The sequence below is a fragment of the Anopheles funestus genome, chromosome 3RL, assembly GCF_943734845.2.
Source record: "Anopheles funestus chromosome 3RL, idAnoFuneDA-416_04, whole genome shotgun sequence".
In the NCBI taxonomy this organism is placed as follows: Eukaryota; Metazoa; Arthropoda; class Insecta; order Diptera; family Culicidae; genus Anopheles; species Anopheles funestus.
Window position 1 is genome coordinate 43,207,977 of NC_064599.1, and position 27,900 is coordinate 43,235,876.

General features: G+C 42.0%; 1 protein-coding gene across 3 annotated transcripts in view; it reads left to right on the forward strand.

Moving 5' to 3' along the window:
* LOC125769194 (uncharacterized) overlaps positions 1-27,865 on the forward strand; it is a 48,320-nt gene extending 20,455 nt beyond the window's left edge. For all 3 annotated transcript variants that reach the window (XM_049437755.1, XM_049437756.1, XM_049437757.1), the window contains exons 3-7: positions 25,183-25,397; positions 25,472-25,629; positions 25,727-25,957; positions 26,057-26,343; positions 26,429-27,865. In XM_049437755.1, the coding sequence (XP_049293712.1) occupies positions 25,183-25,397; positions 25,472-25,629; positions 25,727-25,957; positions 26,057-26,343; positions 26,429-26,760 (1,223 nt within the window). In that variant the 3' untranslated portion in view covers positions 26,761-27,865. The remainder of the gene's footprint in view (positions 1-25,182; positions 25,398-25,471; positions 25,630-25,726; positions 25,958-26,056; positions 26,344-26,428) is intronic.
* Positions 27,866-27,900: the final 35 nt, after the last annotated feature.

Here is a 27,900-nt window from a genome sequence, read left to right on the forward strand (position 1 = left end):
CAGCATGGTATGTCGACGATCTTCCACCTTCCGCTCGGACAGTTCTTTGCAGCCGGCTTTGAAGCTCGTTTTCGCTACGATACACAGGACAAATCTGTACATGGCTCCGTTTGGTACAGTGGCCCTGTGGTCAGCCACCTTCGGCCGAGTGTGAACTTCCCTCGGTAGATACCAACCCCGAGCGCTTAACTAGCGGCAGACAAACAGAAAAGGCCGACGCACGTCGTCACGCCACGATGCGTTTCTGGTGTTCTTCCGACCAGGTCCACCAGGGCCATGCCCTACCGTTCTCTTTTCGTTTTCATTATTTACAGACGATAAAATCTTGTAATTAGAACCACGAGCGGTTTTGGAACGGTGGTGGGAGTTGCCGGTATGGATGGATTCTTTTCCTCGCTTTTCTTGCACATTTCCCCGTAGCATAAAATGTGGTCCCATGCGGAGAAGACGAATGATTCCGTTTGAGCTACATCGTTGCTGATGGGTGCGAATGAAGACGATTCTTGTGGTTTTACCGGTGCGTTACAAAGAACGTACCTTGAAGATATACGAAGAACATTGTAGCTGTGGGAAGAAATATGTATATCCCCTTTACCCATGAGCTGGCCATTACCGGTACGAACTTTTTTTTTATTCTTTGTCCTTCAGAGCCGGTATAATGCACTTTTGCGCTAGTTTTTTTTCGTTTATCACAATTGTCTATCAATTGTAGCCATATGTTATACACCTTCCAACTCATGGCAGGAGGCGGCATATTGCAATCAATTAAAAAGGAATGAATTCTTGTACTCGTGATAAGCTGATTGTAGTAGGTAGTTGCGTTGTATGCGCTGTTTCCATTCATTAGCGTAAGGGCGAGAAATTTCCGTATCATTTTCCTAATTGGTATCGTTTGCTTCTCTTTTTTTTCTCACAGGTGAGCGATAATTTCAATTGTTGGAATTTACATCCCATTGCATTGGAGTAAGCAGAGAGGTAACAAAATCATTCCTGACAATACCGTCGTAGTAGTCTAGGAAGCTTTCTTCGTTAAAAAGGAACACCGAACGACGCAGTTTCTGAAATGCATTTGTTTGTGAACAACTTCTTCGTAAACTTTCAGAAAAACTACCCCATAGCGTATAAATTGCTCGTGGGCGAAAAGCGAAACGATCTTCTACTTATAAGGGTGCTTTTACTAGCACTGTACGGTCTTCTTGTAGGCTTTCTGTTCTATCGGTTTCTTCTAGTTAACCTTGACCTTCCCGACACTGTGCTCTTCTACTTCGGCCTCACCGTGTCGATCGCACTTGGTAAGGTGGCCTAATTTACATACAATTTAAAACGTATATTAAACGCCACCTCATCTTCCGCTTAGCAATAGGATGTGGTTTTTCTACACAAGTACGTTGTATTTGTGCCCTGTGCTGGATGGGATTTTTCGGCAAGGCGGGGCGCAACTTGCTGAAAACCATCACCATTACGCTCATACTAACCGGCCCGATCGAAAATATGACGCTAAACGGGAGGGAAGTAATCCGCGTGCTGACCTGCTCAGCAGAACTGGGCTTCAATCTAACCTTGATGCGAATTGATCTTATGACGAAACCCTTCCAAAATGCTCTGCTTCAGGGACGAGATCGGTTGCCAGAGTTGAAGAAAGAATTTTCCGAAATCGTTTCAATCGTTGAACCGATCGTACGAGAAGTTGAGTACGCGAGTAGTGATGAAGATAGTGAAGAGGATATTGATAACAAGGGTGGACAAAGTGATGATGCAACGTCACATATTCAGTCTGCCGCCGATTATCAGCAGATGTACGTGGCAAAGCTTAATGAACGATGCTTAGCACAGCTAGAGACTGGGATCGATCGATGTAAGGCCGCGTTCGAGCGCACCTACGACGAGTGTAGTGAAAGTCTGCCACCCCTTGTCAACACGTTGCTCTGTTGGCCGATGAAAATTGATTTTGCCTGCAGTTCAGCCGAACTGTTCGGAGTTGGCACGGTGTGCCGGATGGAAGATGTGTTAAATGAAGATTTTGGTGAAAACTATCGACTGCTCAAGCTTACCGAACAACAGCTAACAGGCGGTATGGCTGACATCCAGATCGACTATCAAGTCCCAGATTTGCGCAACAATTCGGGATACATGTAAGTCGACGAGGTTGATTTTCCCATTATCATTTAGCATCGCGTTATCTTGTCACTTTTGTCCAGCACAATCAAGAATGCGTCCAAACAAATGGGAAAAGAACTTGACGAAAAGAAACACTTTCTCCGTCTGGTTATGTATCTGGTACGAAAAGTGTTTGCATTCATCTTTCTTCGCGTGATCTACAGTTCGGTACGATATCACAACTCGTACCTGTGGCAGATAAATTTCAATAACTTCTACCTCACTGAACACTTCCGACAACTCGATGCTCGTCGTGTATTGAAAAATTGTTCCCCAATATTACCTTTACGGGCAATCCAGAATTCCGAATTGATCGACACACGAGCAGGAATATGGAATAGGCTCGAACTTCGCCATGTTATTGGATCCTTTGCCACGATACTGTTGCATTGTCTCTCGACAACGGTGTTGCTGCTTATGGATACACTACTGTACGAAACTTTGGATATAGTTCGTCGACATTCGAAAATTGAGTATCATCAGCAAGGATTCCATGGCGTTAATGTTACGGTGCGTTTGGGTGGAGAGTTTAAATCTTTGTTCATAACAGTCAAGATTTTGATTATATCTACAGGTTACCGGAACAGGAGCTCTCGCCGAACTAATTCGCAACACTGCTGAAGGATTTCGCACAAATGAGCGGTTGGATTTCCGTGCCTCTAACGAACAGTGTCTACCACGACCAGTCAGTCTTTCCGTATGGACCATCGCTAGCATTTATGGACTGTTCGGTCTTTTATTGCTGCTGATCATTACGGAAGCCTACGTACAGCGTGCACGCCGTCTGATCTGCTCTTTTTTCTACCCTGGACGTGAGGAGATGCGAACCATTTTCCTCTACAATCGTGTCCTGCGACAAACGCACAGTTTAAAAAAGATACTCACTGGGCGCACCTTGCAACTGACGAACAAAACGTCATCAAAAGTGCTTCCATTTTGGGATCGTCTTGGCTTGCATCATCCAGACTGGTTCAGATGGGCACGCACCAACCGGTGTGCGGTGTGTTTGGGCAATGGAGCGCCACAGGAGTGTCATCGGTGTGATTGTTTTCTGCGCTACTGTGATGGGTGTTGGCAGGATATTGGCCAGCAATGTGTGGTCTGTGCTGCACAGAGCGAAATCAAAGAAGCGAACTGTTGCAATCCACTCGGCAATCTGTCGACGGCCTAGAGCGTTGAGCTCTCGCGATCGCTCCGTTCTCCGCAGGGGTCTACCAGACTGTGCGTGACATCCGTTGGCAAACCATTTGACAGCACCGTTACGCACCGTTCCTGGTCATCCACTTGCTAAAAAGAGCTGCCACCCAATGCCCCCATCGAACAAGTAACACGTCAAAATGGAGTAACCCACCAACCTTAGTAGTGCGTGGTCCCGTTTGGCCGTTTTCGGATCCGGAAGCTATTCGACCACCGTGCACATAGCACGATTCCAGCAATGGTTTGCCACCAACCAGCACATACAACATACACTCGCCCTCTTGCCGCACCCAGTATAGTGTGATGGAAACTCGACGCAGCGTAACGGGTACAACTGGTACGGAAAAGGCTTGTCTTGAGGCGGATCATGCTACACCGTCCATGGTCGCAGGCGATGGACCAGTATGGGACGGAGGGTAGCATAATGAAACGCTATTAAAATAATCATCCCGAACGAACGAACAAGCGCAACATTATGATCGCGCACGGGTTACGGTCAACTGACCGACTGCTGGCTCACAACCGATCGGGAGCAGCATACAATTCGGTCATTTGGCGTGTGGGCTTCTTTGTTGTGATATGATCACAGATCTGCTTCTGTACTGTGATGTTACGCTGCTTACGCAGATTGACCACGATAAAGCTATTAATAGCGTATCAAATTGGCATCGTTATTTAAACATTTTAACATATTTCTGGAGAAAGCTTCTGGTAATATTGCTGTGCATATAGAAATGATCGCACACGTGAAATATTTTATCAAATATTTTGTTGGATTTGTTATGCACTAATTGTCGGAATAATTATTTCTTTGACCGAATTTAACAGTTAAACTAGTTAATTTATTTAACTATAACAAAATATTTACTATCGTTCTACTTTTTATCATAACGAATATTTTTTTCCGCTTGCATTTTTGAAGTAGAAAAAAAATCATCTCGAAAGCATAATTGTCGTGACCAGTATGTCCCAAAACTTCTGTCGGTATTTTTTTTTTCTTACAAAAAGTAGAGTCATTTAGAGCACATAAATCGTTAAATTTATACGTCACTTTTTCCCAACGCTTTTCAACAGCACGCCCTTCATGAATCAAACGAAAGCAACCGCGTCGAAAAGTCGACACTTTCTGGCAGACCAATTTTAATCCAACTCATCCGCGTATCTCGCCACCGCTCATCACCACAATTTATGATCGCTTCATTTCTGCCACAACAAAACATAACTTGCCGGTATAACGCAACGCAACCGGTAACGAAAGGTCATGGATTCACGGTAACGCTTGGTGAAAGAACTTTCACGCTAAATTAAATTTCACTCGAGCACCGGCACCACTCTGCGGATGTCGGTCGACGCAATGAAAATTATGTTGAAAAAATGTAAAATTATGTTAAAAGTGCAATCTTCCCGCCTAGTGGACGGGGTGCATAACCCCTAACGAGCGTTTCGGGCCGAGAACGGCAACATCCGCAGGAGAAGTTTGGTGGCGGATGAGCGAGGGCCTAATTCAAGCCATGGAGAGCAACGCGTGCAATCATGACCGCCGTCATCTCAGTAGGCCAATGCTGCGTGTGCTCGTGTGCATGCGGACCTACGATCGATCATACCACACGATGATTGCATCGCGAATGGGAAGAGATGGAACGAAGCGTAGAAGAGCCACATTAACATCGCCCGACTTTTGTTGTTCGTGGTTAGGTTCCCGGGCTGGATTAAGCAAGAGTAAGCCACATTTGCAACACCCAAGGGCACGGGCGGTAGCCTCCGAGCACTAGGCCGACTATGGGTCTTAAAAATAAAATTCAATTGCCTACGTTCCGTTACGCCGACGGCTCAGAACTTCCCAGCGAAGGTTGTGTGCCGGCGCACCGACCGGAAGTTTCATGACTCTGGTTTTCCCCCCTGCATGGGACTTTGGAACCCACGCAAGAACTGGGTTAGTGTGCAAGGAAATGATGCTTTCTACCGACGCAATTTAGGAAATCAATCAAAATCAAGTGCTCGAGGTCTATGGGCCAAATGATCGCTCAGATCACCCAGATACAGCCGAACAAACAGGAACATCAGTCGCACCTCACAGAACCGGTACGAACTGCACGATTTGGAAATGCGACCACGCTTACGGCAAATTTGCATACCCTGCTCGGTACGTGGGGGTGTATGAGTTTTTTTTTGTCTCTAATGTGAAGATTTTTATGCTCAGCACAGTATCAAAATAAATTTCCATTTAATACATAATTCCATCCCATCACCTAACCAACCACAACCGCACCGTCCCAATGACGGCAAATTCACTTCACAAAACGCAACATACCGGTTCACCCTGAGGCGTAGATCAACGCTGTGATCAAATCACGATCGGCTTTCGGATCGATCTTTCCCACCAGTTGCTCACCCGTTGTGTGTCTGCGGTGACCACAAGATGCGAGATGTGATCGAATCGGACAAATCTGCATGCCGGATGGTTGTGGTTGACGTTTGCCACAGCATTATGCAAGCGTGGCGACGTAATTGCATCGCCGGCTATTTGCGGTGCAAACACACACACAGGGCCATTGACAGAAACATTCCACGCGCAAGAACTTGGATGGAAAAAGGCAGCATCGTTCCTCGACAAAGTGTGCCGCTGGCATGTGGCATTGTGGCATCGATTGCCGTTTGCATATAGGCAATTTAAATCGTTACCTGCGGCTGCCCAACATTCCCGGTTTGGCTGCAAAATCCGGTGCAAAATGATGATTCCAGTTATGCTGCATATCGAGATGAAATATAAACGCATGAATTCAAATCGAACTTGAAGCATATAATGGACTGATACTTTCTGAAAAGCAGTCTTTTGAAAATTAAAATTTACGGCGTAATATTTAACATTCTATAAGCATGCATATTGTCATCTTTGCGTATTGCGTGTTTGGTTGTATGGGACATACTATTTACCCCAGCGATATGTTCATAAACATTTCACAAACAGAGTTTATGTTCCGTTTTGACCAGTTCATCCCCTCGGGTGGTGTGACTACTTAATGTGGTAAATCATTCCCTTTGGCATAGACACGAACGAACGAACGTGAAGTAATGATTAAAGAAATTCAATCACAATTCTACACACAAAATGTGTGTAATAATTTAATGTCACAATCAGTTATGTTTCGATGCTAAAAATCAATTAAGGAATGTTTAAGATGCTGTACGTGTGGGTTTAAAATTTGATTTTCTTTTTGCCACAATTATGTCCATCTTACTTCATGTTATTGGATTTATAAAACCACGTATGCTGCCGTTTCTTCAGAACACAAATTATCCGTTGAACAGGACTTAATTTTTGCCCTGCTACGATATGTACCAATCCAATGAAGGTATAAATTGCTTTCAACTATTTGCACGTATTCTCATGATTATAGCATTTCCACTGATGTTTGTAATGATGAATGTTGCAGAATAATGATAACGATTACCGGGGCGATAATAGCGTGGTGGAAATAGCTTTGTACAGCGGAAAGAAGAAAAAAAAGCTTAATAAGATAGCTTGGTGCTCGTTCTTGTATGGTGTCCAAGAAAAGTCAACATTGTGCCGGTGCAATGCCGCGAGAAGCAACCGGCCCAATATGGCCGCACAAGTACGATGCGTTCACCTTCGTTCACTAGTGAAAGCAATCCGCCATGTAGAGATTTCTTACCGGCAAACAGAAAAGAAAACCGTCCCGTTCTAGCTTCACGCTGTCCGTCTGAAGGTTGTGACCGTGAACTAAATAAATGAATGAGAAAACGATTATTCTTACCAAAGGATATCCATATCCGAGATGCGAGCGAGAGCAGTTGTGCAGTAGTAATGAATTGCGCCATTAGTAGCTGTTTAAATTGCATTTACGCAATTTGAGTTGCAGCTGAGATCGTGACATCTGGACTGCTGGAAAGTGAACGAGGCGAAGGTTGTGGCAAAAATTTCCTTTAGTAAATTACTTTCGACGCGTCGCGCATCCCCAGCCGTAACCTTGACGTGCTAGGGTCAGACATTGCACCGGACGACACTGGTAGATACAGGAACGTTGTAACGGGCACAGCGGGAGCTGATTTACGTGACTAGTCTGCAAGCGAACTGAACAGAAAGCTCAAAATCGTCCATCGTCTTCCAACTAATGACGTAATTGTAAATACTTATTGGTTTCACTTAACAGACGTAGCCAGGCATGGTCGCATGGTTGCAAGAACTGTCCTCCGTGGGTCTTCAGCATTGAAGCGTAACAATAGCAACTTTTCATTTCGCTGTTCTTTATGTGCGCTGTGGGGCCATTTTATAAGAAATAATGTATTCACTGTCAACAAACAGTGCTCACTGTCAACAAACAGTGCTCACTGTCAACAAAGTGTTGTAAAACAAGACTACAAAAAATTGTAAAACAATAACATCCAGGATGTTGGCTGACTTTGAATTATTGTTTTCCGTAAAGTGACCAAACATTAGTTTAACCTTTTTCTAGCGTTAGTGCTTAGATGATCAGCAGATTCTCTTCCTGGCAATTATTGTATTGCCATGTCATGTTTGGAGACTAGTGTAACGTGTTATGTTTAACAACTCAAATTAGAAGATGAAGGTTAACGAATCAGTTTCCTAAACATTATTATCAACTCTAAAACTGAATCTTAGCGCCTCAATATAACCTACAATACTGTAAACAAGGGAATATAAAATAAGATGTCTAATAAACTATCAATGGTTTATTCGATATCCTGCATTTAAAGTGATGCAAAAATGTGACTTCCTACAACTCTTTGAAACCAATCCAAACAATACTTCATACATATCCATAAACCACCGTTCGAATGGTTGTAAAAGCCTTCCTCATATACATATACGGCCCTTTTAGCAGCACAAATCTAGCACACAACAATCGGCCCCTCTTGGAGCCAAACTTGGTAAACAAAGCATTACAAAGAAAAACATAACACACATTTGCGCCATTTTCACACTCCTGTGCCTGTGTGTGAGCGGGCACGCGTGCTCACGAACGCGCTTATGGCCACATTAACTTAGGCACTGTGCCGTAAATCAAGTTCCGCCGTTGCAGTTGTGTTCGCCAATTGCGTAGCTTTCGTTCGAACCCTTTTTTGCTAGCGGGACGATTCTACCGGGCGTACCTTCTGTCCACACCCAGAAACGAGGACATCTTCCGTACCACTTTCGCCTCACACATTCCGGACCCTTTTGCCTAGTGCGGGATTTCCAGCTGGAAAAAATGGGAAGCACCCCCCGGGAAAGCAAACGCAATCGTCCGTTTGCGCTTTATCGTCCGTTCTGGCGTTAGGAACAGTTATCCCTTCAGCTAAACCGGCTCTCCGGGCAAGGCGAAATAGGGCTTCGTTTTGTTTTACCAGGCGCTGCCCAACGGTCAGTGCCGTCCGTCGCCTGTTTGGTGAGTTTTGTCTATTCTACGTTGCGACGGGCACGGTGGTTCTACCTGTTACGCAAGTCGCCAGACACAAGTGCGCTCATTACGCGACACGACTGACCTAGTGATGAGTTTGCTGCACGGAAACAGCATGAAAAGGGCTCGTTAGCTGATGGTATGGAGGTGATAAAATTCCTCTTCAAACCGTTCAATGGACGATACATTATCCATCATGGGTAAATAACGTTTGAACATTCCTCAGGGGTCAGAAAAAATGTTATTGAAACATCGGATAACGTTGAGTGATTTTAGCTAAAAGCATGTTTCGTTTGCGTCGTATTCGTTAATAGTTCGTAAATACGACACACTTCCAAAGACGAAATCGATGATTTGTCGGAAACCATTCACTTACCGCTTTGTGGTTTCGTATAACAACTTATCCTGTCATCAGAACAACCTTCGATTAGGTGTGGTTTTAATTTTTGTCTTATTTTTTATTTATGGGGCAAAAAAAACAAAACTGATTGAACAACCATTTCTATTCGATTGGAGCAAACTATAGCCTGAAGAATTAAAAAAAAAAGCTTTTTATAATTGTATTAATTTGATAAACATTTTTTATATTTATTTTTTTATTTATTTAAAGTTGTTTTAGATCTTTTGTAGATTTTTTTTCACCTATTTCGAACACCGTTACATCCATAAACTTATTGGCTGCAACAACATTCTCTAACTGCTAGTGCTGAGAATTAAATTGATCATTTCGAGAGTGTAACGTTCCTTTGGCTCAATTGATGTCCAACTCAGATCCATCTAACAGGAACACATTCTAAGCTCACCCTCCAACGGAGTACGCAATCATTCTTGAGCTCAAGGGCTCACTTCATACGAGAGTTGTACATCGACATCAAGCCCTCTCAGATCCTTCCACTAGAGAAGCTTTCAGCAACATTGGCAATAAGCCACTGAGACGGACGGATCTGGATGGAACTAATAAAATACTTTCAACACCATTAACTCGCACTGAACGGGCCACACTTAATCTTTTACCAGCCTCCTCCTTTCTCGCCCTATTGTGAACAGTGGACCGGTGCTGAGATAAACATAAACTACCACGCTGCAGCTGCATTTAGCCTAGAACAGATCTGCAAGGGCTAGAGCTCTGTCTGGATGGTAAATAAACATCGTCCAAATGACAAACGAAGAACCAACTGCATGGAAGTGGGCTACAAGATACATATGTTTGCTTCCTTTTGCAAGGAGTTTTGTGGGCAGGAAAGAAAAGAGATTTGAAAAAAGTAAACTAAAACAGATTAACAGCATCCATCCGTGAGCCCGTAGCGATGTATGTAGATACACACGACCAACCAACAAACCGTTCTGAGTTTTGCTCTTCCCTCGTGTGGCCCTGCTTCATACGGGCAGCGCAAGCAAACGGTCAAATCGAAATAAATAGAGATATAAAAAGCAAGTTGTTTAATGAAGTTGTTACTACTCCAGGCCGAAGGTTGCCACACTGGCGAACGGTAAATGTTATGCGAATAAGAGCAATTGAAGGAGCGACTTTAAGGCTCTTGTGTCCGAATAAAAAAGTGCTACATTTGGTGTTGTTAGCCAAATGAAAGCTATCATGTGCTTCGTATAAGTGAATGATCTATTTTAATTGCGGTTATATATATGTTTTTGCTTCTTTCAATATCCAGCTACGCTGATATGAAAATATCAATGTTTGAAATTTTTGAATTCACATTTCCCGCACCCGGTTTAACGGTTCTCGGTAGTTATGCTTCTGATCGGGAAACGTAAAAGCAACTGTTTCGCATTTACTCAAATAAACTAATGAGTGAACTTATTAACGTGCTCCGTGGTCTGGGTCAATTGTAGACAACAGGTTTGCTATTTAAACGGAATGCCACAAATGGCAACAAGTCGAGAAACCGTGCCACTAGCAAACCATTATCTCATACTTTACGGCACGGCGACAGTGAGATGACTCCGGCAGCAGGAAACCAGCGCAAACCCAAACTAAACTTAACACTCAAGCGCTCCTAATCTCGGCCCATCGTTGTCGGCAGCTTCCACCGTGCATTGATATGATTTCCTTTTCAAATATGGCATGTCTGCCAAGAACGGAGCATCTTTTAACGAAAAAAATGCATTCACACTTGACTCGTTTGGCCTTAGTAGCTGGATTTCCGTCTAAGCCGATGCTTTTGCACCATACATGACCAATCGGCTAGAGACAGCAGGTTGCAGCAGTACACGCGTCACGCGTAATAAAGTGAACGTAATTAAACGACAATTTCATTGCTCCCAGCAGGTGAACCAAGTCGAACCGTGTAACATTTCGCGGAAAACATTCAACGGAAGAGGTTGGGTTTCCTTTTTCCAAAGTGCTTAAATACCTTATTAACAGGGCGATCTGTTTTTTTTAGTATTGAACCGTTGCTACCCACTCTGAAGTAAATCTAATCGTGTTTTAACGGCGCAATTTTACCTCTGCCTTTCCTCACTGACTGAAAGGCCACCCATTTATTGTGGCCAAGGCGACAACGTAACGATTTAAAGCAAAACATACAGGAAGCTCCAGAAAGAGAATTAACTAGAACCTTGTATCTCGTTAAAAAGGTTCACAAGCGGACCAAAAAACGAGCGACTTCTATGCGCGAGTTTCTTGTAAAGAGTCGGCAAGCGACGAACCCACCGCGACGTTCGAGTAATTCAATCACCAGACCAGACCCAAGTGACTTCGTAACCTTTACTGGACTTTGCCGTTTTAACTGCTGAATGAACTTTAAAGAACATTGCCAGTAGAATAAAAGCCTTTTATGCCTTGTAACGGTCACCCCACAGCTTACTGGCTTACAAGGTTCTGAAAGAAAAGGGGCACGGATACAATCCAGGGCAAATCGTTGTCACGATTTGGACTTTCCCTTTCGTTTATTTCATCTCCGGTGCTGTTAGCTTTCGGGCGAAGCAGTTGGAGATGTGGAAGATTAACAGTTAGCCAGTTCAGACAGGTTAAGAGGTTCTAGCTACCGTTCTTTTTTAATCGATAGTGTACAAAGCAGTATAGTTACTGTTATATATTTGGTCATATGTACCTTTTCTTATCCTTAAATGAACATATTTTATTGTTACATGGTTTACATTTTTTTGTTAGTTTCCTGACGTAAAAAAATTAAATCATTAGATTGACCGCGCATACTAATGTTGTATAGCATTTGACTTTTATAATCCTTTCACAAGTTTTGATATAAACAATTCAACCATATAACATAGCTCAACGTCGGTTATTTTTAATAACTAGTTCCAAGGTATATATACAAACATAATAAGTTATTAAAATGAGTCATTTTTTACCATTGAAACACATTTCAAACCTAAGCTAAAACCCCTTAAAGCACCCATTAACAGTTCCATCTACCGCTTTCAACGCTCACAGGCGATTACTACGGCTAATTTGGACACTTATTGTTAGAGGCAATGACGGAACAAAAATTTTCACATTTTGCCCCATAATACAGGTTGACCGTGTGTTTTAATACTAACGTGCGGAATAAAGCTTACCGGTGCAAGGAGCATCCCGATCAAAGGAACGTATGTACCGATCGGTACACTCACGCTGTACATTACTGGGTTAGCAATGTACCTTTTCCTCTACCCTTGTTCCCATTCGGTACAGAATCAATGGTCGAATGGCCGATTTCAGCAAACACCGATCGATGGTTTATCTGTTACGCTATAATCTTCCTACCGATCGTCGTCCCGTCGCCGGCGTAATTGTCATCGTCATCGTCTTCGTGGTCACGGGTAATTAATGCCGATACAGCACACTGCATACCAACCGCAACATCGAGCACGCGGTTCGCAATCATTCAAGAAAAGGGAACGGAAAATTAAACGCTACTCACCGTGCCAATTGATGTTTCGCGGTCGTGGTGCGTGCTTGAGCTATATATATTTTTTTGTTTTTCACACGCTTCTATCATTAGCTAGAAATGAAGGGGAAAAAGCTTAAGGAAAAGATTAATCAAGGGTGTTAATCGGCTCAATGATGATGATCATTATGAAGAATTTTTGTCCTGCGTAGATTTATGAAACAGCGAATCTTTGAAAAGATTTTTTAACGTTATTTTTTGATATGTAGTTTATAATTGTCGTAAAGAATCCTTCAAGCATTACATTTCATAATCATTAAAAAAGAATTCCATGCAAAACGTTTACCATGCACGAGTGGCGAGATGGTTTCATGAATTATATCGCTTGTCACAGATTTAAACCCATGAAACGTGCTCAAAATGCTCAAAACCTAATCCATTTGATAAAAAAAAACAAACCAAATAGAACGATTGCACGAGAACAATGCAATAATGCTGCGAATGATAATCTTCCTCGTTCATTCGCAACACAATGGAGCACGCCGGTCACGAAGGAAATGCACACATTCGATTGCATAAATATACCATTCTTGCCAAGCCGTTCGCTGGCATTACTATCAATAGTCATCCATTCGAAGGGAAATTGATTGATTATTCTATGCCGGCATGGTTCAACTGCCGCACGCTCGTCGATCTGATGTGAATTTCCGACGGTTTGTTCTTTTGTTTTCTCCATTCTAAGATGGAATCGTTGGGCATTCGATTTATAAACGAATGCACGAATCGTGACGAAGATCGTTTATTGCAGTATGATAGTGGTACTGCTGTATCAGTATCATATAGCTATCTATTTCGAGTGTAAAATGATCAAATATTCCTGATACAATGCACTTATGGCATGCTAAAATATTATTATGAAAATATAATATTATTTGTTTTGTTTAAAGTCACCTTAGTTAAAAAAAGAGTAGTTTTATCCATAAACTTAAAAAGGATAAAACTAATCGTAAATTTAGTGTAAATTCGACTCACGAAACAAATCCGCAAATACTGTTGCATGAAAAGAAGAACTCTTTATGGCTAGTGATTGCTTACTCCACTTTTATCCTTACTCCAAGAATGATCGCAATTGTAGTAAGCAACAATGCGGATAACAATTAAATCGCAAAGAATTCAGACTAATAATGATAGGTTTCAGTTTTGGCCAGACAAACCTGCATGGATCATTTGCGCATGATTAGTGGTTACTACGAATTGAAAAATATTATACAAACGTGACGTACCGATGTTTGAGGCGGGCATTGCATTTGGTTTTGCAAACAAAACAAAAAAACACACACACACACAGCAAACAATTTGAAACGTTAGTGGAACAGAAATGGAGAACACAAGTCATGTAGCATCGAATGTATCCAAGGTACATCAACCTTTGCCACTGTACAGATAATAGCAGTTGGTTCTTTTATTAAAAAAATAAAGCCAGAGCAAACAACAAACAGTCTAAACGGTAACATAAGCAAAGAAGGTAACACGCAATGCAGCAGCATTACGGTGGCATTTGTAGTTCTAGGTGTTATCTCTTGGCTACCGCCACAAGACAAGACGCATTTGTTGGTGGGTGGATTGTAAGCTAAATGCCCTTATTTTTGAAGAGAAATGTTCTTTTTTTCTTCCGATGGGAAAAAACTAATGAATACCCGTGATGTAAAATATGTTCTGAGCGTATTGTGCAGTTTAACGTGTAAGTGCTTTGTAGTTGTGCTGAACGTGTAATAATCTGCAGCGAAACAAAGCTTACATTGTGTTTTACCCGATCATCTCACGACTTCCACACAATTTCTTTTTTATGGGAACAAAATGGAATAAAACAATTTGCGAATATGTGTTTCATAAATTTAATATCCACAAATGGCAGACAAATAGAAATCGATGATCATTGTAATGGCCACTACGGATCCATAACACTTTCTTTATGCATAATGGTAGGATTTTATTTCTTCAAATTATAGTTTAACATCCCAAAAAAATAAATCGACTGAAACGGGTAAGGTTAGCCACACAGTAAAACATCACCTATGAAATGACACACGTCACCATGGGTGGTGGAATCGAACTGCTCATTTGCCATGCAACCAACTCCCTTGCCATTACTGGAGGACTGATGCGGTCAACGGACGTAAGAACCGTTAAAACGACACTCGGAAACACTTCTCGTGGAATCATGTTGTTCAATTTGTTCTGAACACCTTTCGCACCTTTTTCGTTCGCAAACCTGCCCGAACTTCCAGCCAAACGATGGGTCGTGTCATTTGCAAACAAATCGTACCCCGCCTGTTCCCTTGTTCCCTTACCGAATGTTTCCGATTTCCCTTCCCCCGATGGGCGATCGATTCTATGCGAGAGAACAATCCCCCATAACCGTAAAGGTGGAGAATCTCGCATCATCATCAACATCATCGCGAGCGTCACACGGCGTCTGTGTTCCACGATCGACCACCTATCGGGATGGGCGCAGGTTGGTGCGCTTAGTTCTTACGGGATTTACCACTCGCGCAGAACAGTTCTCTTCGTTTGAAACGTTCTAATGCAAAACAGGCACGGAAGAAGACGAACCGCTCACGAACATGTCGATTGGCCGCTGAAATTGTGCGATTTCTTTCGTGCCCGTTTGGTTGGGAAGGTGCTCGATCGATCGATGTGCTTGAAGCTAATCACTTTCGACTTGAACGGTTTTAATGGGCAATTGTTTCGATTGTAAGCGTGGTTCGTGTACACGTTTTGCAAACCTTTTTGCCGATGCCGGTGTTTTATGTCTTTGGTATGTTTTGTGTACTGTCGAGGTACATAACTTCCCGGACTGCCGGATGCTTACGACAGCTGCAATCGATTGCAGCAACGATGAATATTGATAATCAAACCGAAGAAATACTGAAGGAGGGTTCTTTCATGCACCGTAGCGTTATTGCATACATACATTTTTTACTATGATCAGTTTTGTTTTAAAATGTAACAATAAAAATGGCAAACAATTGTTTTCATGCAACTACCATTTTAAATATTGTTTTTGTTTTTTATGCATCAAGAAATGGGATTGTTATAATTAATAGTTTAAATAAAAAATATTTAAAAAAGGCTTCCAATCATCATCACTAAAAGCAACAATAAAAATCTCAAGTTTCTAATAAGACAACTTTTTTAGATTTTAAAAATGTTTGTAACATTTAGGTTTGAATTATTTACCTGCAGAAATAATGCTAACATCTTGCGCAATATTTTCCTGTATTGCAACACATATGCGTCCAATTATGGTTGATAACGGGCGTTGCAGCAATTTGTTACGACCGGTGCTTCATCTAACGCAAACGATTACGAGCCACTACCGGTCTCTAGAGAAAGCTTTCATAATCGTTCTCATACGCATTCAAACTTAGAATAAGCAAAATTCCAACCGCTTTCAAGGCTATGTCTAGCTGTCTATATTGTGTTCCACCTACTTACCGACGCTGAGGCTTTGAGAGAAAGTTCAACATTTTTGTTTACGCCAGAGCAAGCAGCAGAATCGCACAAATAAATTCTAGGCAAAATAATAATAAAAACAAGGTATCCATTCACAGCCTAAGCACACCAAGCATGTTAAGGAACACCCCACTGCCATGGGAAAATTCTCAGCAATTTCCATAGCGAGCATAAAACGATCTTGTGGCTCGCGAGCGAAAGAATACGCAGTAAGATTTTTTTTTGTTACCTCAACCAATGAAAACAAAACCATTAACAACCGTTTCTTCACTCTCTCTTCCTTTGTTTTAAGATTCCATGTGTTTTGTGAGGGGCGATCGTGTATATTTATTTGTTAAATTTTGCTTCACGTTGTTTAAACTCTTCACGATCCTTTACAGCTAAATACAAGATCATATCAATGTGTTTTAAGAGATGTTGTAAAATCTTTACGCTTTCACCGGGCTTCAAAAGCACTACTAAAATCGTAAACAAGAACAAGTACCCTATAATTCCTGCTCATTCGCGGGAGCTAAGGTACCCCTTAACCCCAATATCAACGAGAAAAAAATAATCTCTTCGAGTTAAGATATTCTTCAACTATGCATACAACAGGGCACACTAGGCACGACAAATAAAAATGGAAAATATATTCTCTTTTTCAACACCTGCCACCATTCCGTTGGGGAATGATTTTTCCCCCACATGGGTAGATTTCTTTTTACCAAACACAATTAGATTCTGGGACTGAATGCTTTCAACAGATAGATAGAAAAATGCTCTAGAACACAATGCTTAGTGTGGTTGAGCTTGTCGGAAAAATCCATCGACGGCACCATCATCGTTGGTCATTGACCAGCGGCCATTTTTGTCTCACTAGCATCGCAAGGGATCCGCGGTTCGGATGTGCCTTCCCATTGCACAGTATCAACACAGGTTACAGCCGGAATACATGATCCCTCGATCGGTTTCGCAACTTGCCCATTTTATTTCGCTCGATACGCAGCTGTTCAGGTTGTTTCTCGGTGCGGTTAATCCGAAGCTACAGTTTGGATCTATCACTGTTTCGTTTGCATATGCTGTACACGGAAAAGCAGGAACAAGAGCTCACCATGGAGTTTGGTTGGATAAGGCTTAGCTAACCATCGGACGATTGGATTGATTATCTCGCGGCCGATGCCGTTGGTAAGCCATTGTTCAGTTGGTGGGTAATTTTCAATTATAGACAAGCTAATAAAAATCACCTAGCTGTAGATGGAATTATACTCAACCGTACGGTTTTCCATGCGATACAAAGGGGCATCTTGTGGCTTTCATTTGCCAATGATATCTGCTTGATACGCTAGTGATTCCAGGCAGAGCAAAAGAAACGCGAAATATACTTTACAGAAGGTAAAAGCATACACATAAAGAACGATCAATGAAGGTGGTTCAAACATTTCGAAATGTGCGGTGTTCGCGGGTCAATGTAAGCAAAATAGATTTCGTTAGATTCATAAATTCTCATTCCCCTTTGCGGAAACGGAAATACTACCTTTTGAAGCGGGTAGAGCGAACTGGCATCGTGTGGTGTCCAATCTGTAAAACATCCCGAGCGATCGATGCCACTTAACATCCATCCACTTGCTTGCAGAACCATTTAAAAAACGGCAAACAATAGATTATTATCTCAAACAAATCTGAAATCTAATAGGCGGGCATAAGAATGCTCATTAAATTATCTGCAATTAATATTCTAATCACGAGCATTATAAATGTTTCCACACGATTAAAATCACTTCATTGGCCGTATCGTCGAACGGTTCGGAAACGAATCATGACTGGGATCATATATGTAGAAACCAACGACCGAGCAAGCAGTGCCAGTTAATTAATGTTTTGCATGGTTTGGCCTACTGTACTAAACCACCTGAAGGTGTGCTCTGTCTAGTGCCATAATCAAGGTGCCTTACCTGGCCGCTTACGCATCGTATAAATTACCGTCGTTTTACTCACCGTGGTCAATGTGAGGATGCTGTCGATGTGTTAACCAAGCGTCGTTCATCTTATCAGCTTGTAAAGGTGTAATTGATAAATTTTCCACTGAACCACCGCTCAGGACACCCCTAGGGGTGCCTTGTTTTGCCCAAGGCCGACTCGTTTCTTCGCTCATGTTAAGAATCTGTGCGCATCTACCTGTGAATCTGGTACGTGTATGCTGCACTTCAATAGCTCATTACTAGTCATGAAACGTTGCGTACCGTAATGACCGGTGTTAATGGTGTGTCGATACCGTACCACACCTTTAGCACTCATTAATTCCACTAGAGCGCCATCCGTTGCGGGTCCGGGGTAAATTTTGCATAACTATGAGAATAAAAAGTGGATGAAAATGTACGAAAAGATAATTGCATCGAGAAATTGTGCACATGTAAAAAAAACAGTATGAAGAAGTAGCACCAAAGCTAGTGAGAATTGGTTTCTTTTTTTGCATTTGTATCTCTTTAAATGGCATCATTAGAATTGAAGTTTCATTTTTCTGCATAAAACAAAAAAATCTGTACAATATACAATCATGTATCATAGAGCACAAAACATAGCAATCAGGCGTAAACGATGAAGCTGCTTGCAGTTTAAATGAAATACAAAATCGGCATTAGCATACAAATGAGCATCTGTTTTCCTCGCAGCCGTGAAACACACCGTGCTTGCATCCATATAGCGCCCGGACAGGGAGAAATGATCGGGTCGGGGTCAGTGGCGCACGCTCGTTTGCCAGATATGACCTTTTTTACTGATCGTCTAATCGATTCCTCACACTCTGTGGATTCATGACCCAGAAGGTAGCGTTAAAGGTGAAATTGTTGGCTCTGACGAAAGATCGATCGATCGCTCACACTCCTTCTTGATGCTGATTTGTATGCGATATTGTTTTTTTTTATATTTTACTCTATAAGTTTGTGTTTAGTTTAGTTTAGTTTACAATTGCAAAGACAATTCCATTTTACAAACCAATTATTTTGTTAAAGCTTCAACAAAAGACTTCAATAATAAGCAACGAACCTAAGCTTAAACGATTTAATGTTTAAATTTTTCATCATTGCTTCCGTCAGAGTTTTAATATTGTATATATACTTTAAAAAAAGCAGAAAATCATTACTAATGTATTTAACAAAATTTGTTTCTTGGGATATTTTCCCAAAAAATTGTTGTTTTTTTGCGAGCCGATCAATCTGTTACTTAAATGCAATGTTACAATGTTACTTAAATGCATCAGCTGTTTTGCTACGCCCAAGAAAGCAGCAACTAAATTGACCATCGTTCGGGACTGGCCCTCAAAACTTTGGGGAGTATGCTGCACTAATCGCCGTATCCCAGTTTCGCTTTTCTGTTTTCATTTTTCACGGCATTCCGCCATATATATGGGCCATTCGATAGATCAGCACCTATCGACCTGAAAAATTTTGTAAATCGTCTCCGATTACTTAAGACAGTTTACCTCCCAGAGTGGATCAGGAAGGCCTGCGTCACCTGCCTAAGCATCTTAATTTCATGTTCATTTCCTCGTCTTACCGTCTGGCCAGGAATTAACGTAGTTAATCGCAAATGAGTAGAAGGAAACGATTGCATCCGGACTGTTGTCCCATTGCATCCCAAATTTCACTTCCGACCGTTCACCTCCCTACTTTTGGGGGAAAAGCTCAATGACAAGCTAAACGACAAAGGCAGTACGTGTTGGATGAAATAGGCGGCTGACCTCAAACGATAATCGATCGTAATTTGTGGCTCCGGTCCAAAACGTGCCCGTTTAATGCCACCATGGTTGCTGTGGCAGACAGCTATTATCGGGAACGAAACAAAGCTACAAGCATACATCCAAATAAATCCACCCCATTTTGTTTGCCCTCCATAAAGTAGCACGCGGTCAGAAACTGCACATTATGCTCACGCCTAACTCCAGCGTTCGATTGATCCAGCAGTGAATTGATCTCTGGCGAACCGACATGTGTCGGGCAGTTGTTGGCAGTACGATATCACCACCGTAGGTCACGCTCGTACCAACCACTACTGAAGGAAACCGATTGCAACTAACAAAGCACAAACAAAAAAAATATTTAAAAAAAAAGTAAGGAAAACTCATTAGTCAGGGTTAGCGGCCAGGTTCATCCGCTCGGCGATTTGATTAACGAGATCTCCCGCATTTCGGAGTGAGTGTGAAAAAAGCACGAAACCCAAGGAGAGAATCTATGCGGGATAGTCTAAAGTCTAAGCAACGGCAAAGATAGAAGAGTGTCGGAGGTGTGAAGACGCTACACCAACCGGCCACCATCCACCAATGCGGGTGGATTCTGATTATGAATCGCAACGGGAAGTTAACTATTGTATTTGTTTGAAAGTGTTTTCCAGAAGGGGGTCTATTAACGAATCTCACATCCAAAGTTCACTTTCCCATGAAGCTACATACCACAAGCTGTGCGTTAAAAGGAAAAAAAAGACGAGTACGAGATTAGATATTACAGGAATGGTTGACTTATTTTGAGATATGTGCGTGATATATTTTACTAATTTAATTGTTATTGAAGATATTATAATAGAGCTTATTATTATTATTTTTTTCTCATAATATTCTCAGAAAAGATTTTATCTATATGATCGCATTATACCACACCATTAATTCCGAACGTGTGCAACCAGTGCCGGTAGAAATGTTTTGATCTCGTGCAAACCACCCCCTACTATGAAGGCCATGATTTGTAGTATATCCCAATACAAGTGCAGCAACAAAACGAACTTTCAACGAAGTCAGCCTACCCCAAACCTGCCTTCGAAAAGTCCTCCCGCCGAACGAAAACGTAGTGCTGCGTGGAATTGAAGAATGAAAACGAATTGAACGCAACACCCGTAAGGATCGATTCGGCTGGATTGGTTGGAAAATTAGTTTGATCTAATTGCCGCTTTTCCCTTTCCCTTTTTCCTACCGGGTTTGAAGGTGTTCGCATTGGAACACTCAAGCCAACGATGCAACAATTCGGACTTCTAACCTAATTTCCCAGTTTTTTTTAATAGTACGGAACAAGCGCTCGATAAGTTTTTATGGCTTGTTTTCATTGGCTTCACCTAATTAGTGCGATAAGCGTTACAAGTACAAGGGAAAACCCGACAGAACGGTCAGGTGGCCGCATTGCTTGCCACACTGTTACTCAACACACTAAACACATGTTGTAGTTCGTCTTGAGTTTTCGGAATTTTAGTTGCACTTTATTCTGCAGACAGAAAATATCACTTTTTACTCGATTCAAGTATGTTCCAGACAGTGAACGTAATATCAGCGTGACCGACGAGTTTTAGATAGATCTCTGCTTCGCCCTTTTTTGGGTAGGTGTTTCGTAAGGTGTTATACTTTTTTTTTTGTTCTGCTTTCACTGCAAAACAATACAACCGAAAACAAGTACATCGAAATTGAGCGTCGATCAGTCAGGGTAAAGTGAAGCCGCCCCGAAATTGATCTAATTTATTTTTCTGGAGCAATTATCGATCGATCAGAAACGACCGGGTGGACTAGAAAATAAAATTAAGAAAAATGAAAATTCACCAGTCACCGGGTCGGGGTGCGGGTGTTGCGTCTCATGGTGGGCTTTGCGATGCGTGTTTGTCTGTTGTAGAAGTGCGGTGGTCTTGGCTAGGTGTAATCACCAGCAGCCCTCTTTCGGACGGAGCAGGGAACATAGCGCACGCACCGTTTCTGGGACGGCAATTGATTGAAGCGTACCGGATTACCGTTTATAGCAACCTGGATCAATTTTCCCATCTGGGGCATGTAATTGTTGTCCAGTATTTTTCCAAGAGGAAAAAAACAAACGAGGAACCTCGATCCATTTTTGGAGTAGTTTCCATTCCTTTCATTCGATACAAAAATGATTGTTGTGGAGATCACATAACCACTCCAGAACATCAAGATCTCGCCCTCATTCGCAATGATCGATTGATTTTGTGACCCTGAGCAAGAATGTTGGACCGGTTGTGAAAGGAAAATAAAACCGTAAATGCCGTCGGATCGGGTGATAAGCAACTTTCCTAAAATAGCATAACATGTTTCAGTTCACGTTTTGGTCCGATGCAAAATAATGTACAAGCCGAAAAATGACATTACTTTAACAACTTTATGTTTGTGGTAAAAGGGTTCGTTTTTCGAAATAAACAAATAAATATATATTTTGGGTAATAGCAGTTCTAAGAAAGTGTAATTTAAATCCAATTTCAATACAATTTAAGTTTAATAACATTTGGGAGCATTTTAGTGGTTAACTATACACAATAAACCATTTGAAAACAAAGGAAAATTATTTCAATAACTTCTAAAAATCATCAATCATTTTGCCTATCTCTATTACAAGCTATCCATAGTTTCACCATGTCGGATTATCTTAGATCTCCGTGGTGTTGTCCTGCACATCGATATCCACTCCTACACTGGCGGGAATTGAAAATATACAAAGTATGTGAGCTTTCTCGCTCGCAGCTTGTCGGTTTCTGTTTTCAACAATAAATCTAGATCACAGCATTTCACAGCATGACAGCACCGGGGAAGAAGCCATTTTTGGAGCATCCATTCTTAAATCCCACTAATGCGGGTCGTTTTCAGCGCCACAATCGCGCATAAATCTAAACCGACCCGACAGATGTTATACGATTAGTTGCTCGTTTATGCTTTATCCTTTCGACGACGTTACCTTACTGGACGATGCGAGACTCCTGTTGCGGTCCGGTACGCATTCACACCCACTGCACTGGATTCCAATGCGTGGAGATCAAACACAGCAATCGTCATCTATCTGTAAACGAGACGATACTGACCCATAATCTGGCATTACACGATAATAAGCGCCTTGAGATGACTTCCTATTAGCACCTGAGCTTCACACAGTTAAATGTGGTGCCTCATCTTTAAAAGTGCTTAAAGATTCTAGATTATCATGCACCTACCATGCTGCTTGTTTCGATCACAGTGAAGCATTTCCATGAGCGGAAGAAAGAATCAAGCGATCAACATCATAATTACAAATCTCTACTCCCGTTGGTACTTCTCTCTGTCAATCGTTCTTTCTTTTTCTTGTTTGTGTTCGAAAGCCTACCAATCATGGGTTAGCATGCAATTGAAGCTAATAACGGATGACATCGTGACAACTCGCTAAATAATAAACAGATGAAGAGTAAACGATCAGGCCATACTTGCACTGGTCGACCGGTAATGTATCATACAACATTTTTTCACAGCATCTCGTTAAGTGGAATGTTAAATGAAATTATTTCGAATAATACCGTAGCATGAGTTTTTCGAATAAAAAACGATCATCTGCGTGCATAAACTGTGAAGCAGTCCTTTGCATGCCTCTCATGCATTTGATACAAATGTCTGTACGTGAATGTCACTGATTCATCCAATCTGTGGTTCAAAAAGAACCAAAGAGCGTTATAAATAACTATGGAAGGATAACTTTTCTACGTGTCAGTACTAAGGTTTCAGAAATGATTTTTCATAGCGAGCTGTTTTTATCATACACGAACCATTAGCGTGACCAGAGTTCCCAAGCATTGAATGTCCTCAAATCTTATCCAGTTCGGAGTGTGTTAAGGCTATTGATGTAGAGTAGTTAGGTTGACACGATCTAGAGAGATTTTAAAGATATGTGTTTGACTCTATAAATCACCAATTGCGTCTATCTAAACTCGGGCATCTGCGCATATCTGCCAATGTTAACACTTACAGAATAGTCAGTTCTATGTACAAGGGTACGGTTCGTACAACATATACCTCCGAAAGTATGTCAATCCATCCACGAAAGCTTATCCAAAACAGTATAAGCATATCTTATTGACAAACATTAGCTGGCTCGTATACGCTATTATAATAACGTCATTCAGGACGTTGGAGCTTTAGCCTTAGAACCATAAGGTTGACCACTACCGATCTGTGACAGACAAGGTCAATCGAATGTTAGGATTGAACCTGCCGTGGGTCAATCTAAGCTATTAGAAGCGCAATTTCTTATTAGGTTTACAGACGTCCTTCTACCACGGACGACTGGTTGCTCAAAGTTCATTTATTGTCAAGTTATTTTCTAATTAAATAGATGCATAATACGAATTTAAAAAAAAAACTTACGCACTTGAACATGCTCTTAGAACTAGAAACACGCTATGTCTCCCAAATACCAATAGTGAATACGCGAGCAGGGCTCAACCAACCGCCATATGCAAGATATTCAACTTATTTGCTAATTCACACGACTACCACACTAGCACTCAGGTTCAAACAAACGAAATTGATTAGGATGGATGAAAGCGCAAAAATAAAATAAATTAGGCGTAAGTCCGGAGGGCAAAATATGAATAGTATCGTAACAATTTCCTTGCATTCAATATAAACGATTTCAATTTCAAACATAATTGAAACATTCAGTTCAAACATAATCGTACATAGAACATTTTCAACATTTTCCATCTCCACAAATAAATTTATAATAAAATTTTACTCAACGAACCATCTTTAATAATCACATTTCTGTTGCTACAATACCGTATTGTATTAATCTGCATTTACAATAAACCGAAGAGAGAAAAAAAACTCCACCAACTCGTTAAGAACATGCAAGCAATTGTTGTGCCGCAACGTTTCTAACCGGTTTGTTGAGCAGCAAAGAATCGTGACACGGAAGAACACATTCGATGGTACGTGGATGCACCATCCGCAGTGTCCCCCCGTAATTGGCCGAACGATCAATATCAGCAGTAGCTGTTTAGATTGATTGGCTGACTGGTTGATAAAATGATGATGTTCATGTGAAGGGCGCCAACATTCGTGTGTTGCCGGGTAGCCTCCGGCGATCATGGGAACAAAACAGTACTTAGCTTCCGTTACTGCACCTGTGGTTTGCAGTACACACTTGAAATTAGGACCCCTTGTTACGTACACACTCTCTACCCCTATCGGAGTCACGGAACGGATTTACAAACAAAATAATTCGCATTTTAATTATGCGCCTGTTTTACCAAAGAGTTTCTTTCCTCTTGATCACCTTTCTTTTCAGCCACCCACAAGGTAACATGTGCGGACGAAACGATGCGGGTCGATGTGGCACTGCCGGCGAATAATTTTTCTGGCGATTCCGTTTATCTGGATGGTATGAAGGGATATCCGGATCCGAAATGTAAACCAACCATACGGGAAAATCTGGCAGTTTTTGAGCTTTCGCTAACCAACATCTACGATTGTGGCGTAACGCGTGTGATCAATCAAATTACTGTACGTGTTTGCATAAGTGATAAGTGATCAATTTTGTGCGCCATGTTTTGTAACGCGTTTATTCCATTTTGCAGGGGAAGAAAGTATTCTATCATCGTATCATCGTTGAGGCAGGTCCGGAGACCGGTAAGGAGATCGTGAGCGTGAAATGCATCACCACGGGTCCCAGCTACAATGTTACACACGGTATTGTCAAGCGAGATGTGCTGCCGGCAGGCTTTCAGGAACCAGAGTAAGTAGAACTATGAACTATTATGTACACCGCACGGCCATCTAAAACCTAAAAAGAATTATAAATCCTAACTCTGCACATTGCGTTTCGTTTGCAGGGATCTCGAAATAACGACCTCCATTACGGAGAATGCCCCAGAACCGTCGCTGGGCATTGCCATCCGCCAGGGAGACAAGCTGGTATCGGGCGACCTTAACGTTAGCCCGGGGGCTCACCTTCAGATGGAAATTTTCCTCGACAACCGTTCGGCACCGATTTACGGCCTGGGCGTAAACTACATGCTCGTCACCGACACCAAATACCAGGAGGAAACGATTATTTTCAATGGGTAAGTTGTGCCGGTGACCCTCACCTTTGCCATACTCCACCACGAAAGGTTACAGTGGTTAACGTTGGGGCTTCTTTCGTCATCCTGTCTGTCTTGCAGCTGCTCGGTTGATCCGTATCTGTTCGAAAATTTCAACACCGTCGACGGTGACCTGTTGGCGGCAAAGTTCCGGGCCTTCAAGTTTCCCGAATCGACGTACGTCCAGTTCCGGGGTACGGTAAACGTTTGCGTCGATCGGTGCAAGGGTGTGATCTGCAGCAACGGTCAGACTGCTTTTGGGCGCCGTAAACGTGAGATTAGCGTGGCACCGGCTGACCCGAACAAGGTGTACGAAGTCACAATGACCACCTTCATCAAGGTGAACTACGATGAAAATGCGGATCAAAGTAAGTGATCGTTATCAGGGCGTACCTGAATTCAGTCTGTTGCCGTACTCATCCATCATTTTTATTTGTGTCTCACCCACTACAGACACCGTGTCGGAGATTGATCAAAAAATTCGTCAGTTGAAGCTCACCAACCAGAAGCTTGCCCGTAACAGCCGTGCAGGAAATGTGTTCGAAAGCATTCACAATGTGCCAGCACGGACAACGGATGTGGAACAACCAGAAACTACCATTCCCTCAATCGACAACGAAAGTGCTAAGGTCGAGGAAACGATCGTATTCCGGGAAGTGATTACCCGACACGAAGAGGACACCTTCGAGGACGTTAGCAGTGGGTCACGGAGGAAGGATTTGTCGTGGCAACTCGCCGTACTATTTGCTCTCTTCTCGATCGTTCTGGAGATCGTACGCCATTGAAAGTTATCGATTTCTCACGCGGTGAGCATGATCTCTCTCGCACACACCGGAACCAAACTGCTGCAATCGTTACGGGCCGTGCTCGGCGGGCTGAAGTGGAAGTGTTTCACGCACGTTTCGTCATTACTTCCATTTTGGTCGTCGCCGACCGTGGCCACACTCGTTGCACTGGAGACAACATATCACGTGAAGGAAAAAAAAGTGATATCCCGGACGACTGGTTTTAGAATCTGGCTTACAAGTTGTAAATATTTGATACAGCGACAGACCACAACGAAAAAAAAAACAAATTGAGTAGAAACCTCCGCGAAACAAGGATAACTTGCGGAATGTTTCATTTTTTTAGAAGCGCTTTTTCTGGTTTTGTAATTTTATATGAAACGAACAAACTCACTTTTGCTAATACCGCAAAATTGAACGATGAACAAATTAGATACTAATAAGAACGGCTTGATGATACTAATAGCAGCACGCGTAGGCAGAAGTAAAGGTAAGCAAAGAGTTACAAATTTTTAATGTGCTCAACAGGAGAACAATTTCGTTTACTTGCTATTTGGGAGGTCTAAGGGAAAAAACGGACTAAATCCAAATGGCAATGTAAAAGCGAGCGGACAATTAAACAGTACAGAAAAAAGTAACGGAATTCAGAATTCAGGAAGGATCATCGACACGAGATCATCGGCAAAGTTGCGCTAATGCATACGCAGCTCTAGCCGCAGTAAGATAAGATTATGCTAGTCTAATTACTGTTTAATTGCGCGCAAAGAACTGACTGGAGGTGCACAGTGGACGAGCAAGGGCCAGAATAGGATCAGGGCCGTTTCGAATGTTTCACAAAAGCCTTTCGCGATGGCTACGCTTACAATAACGGAGAAACAAAGAAATGATGTTAGTGAAATTTAGAAACTCAGCTTAGGGATAAGCTTTTCATCGCACAGCTTCAGCGAAATAAACGACGCAAATTGAAAAAAAAAACATTAATAGAATTAACAACGAACGAAAGCGACGGTGCCCAATGGCCGTCCATTCAACGCCAGCAGCAATAATTGTGAAACATTGTGCGAAATTAAGTGACTTTAGAAAATAAATCTAACCTTAAAACTAACAGTTTTGTCTTATATTTGTATACTTTGAGAAACT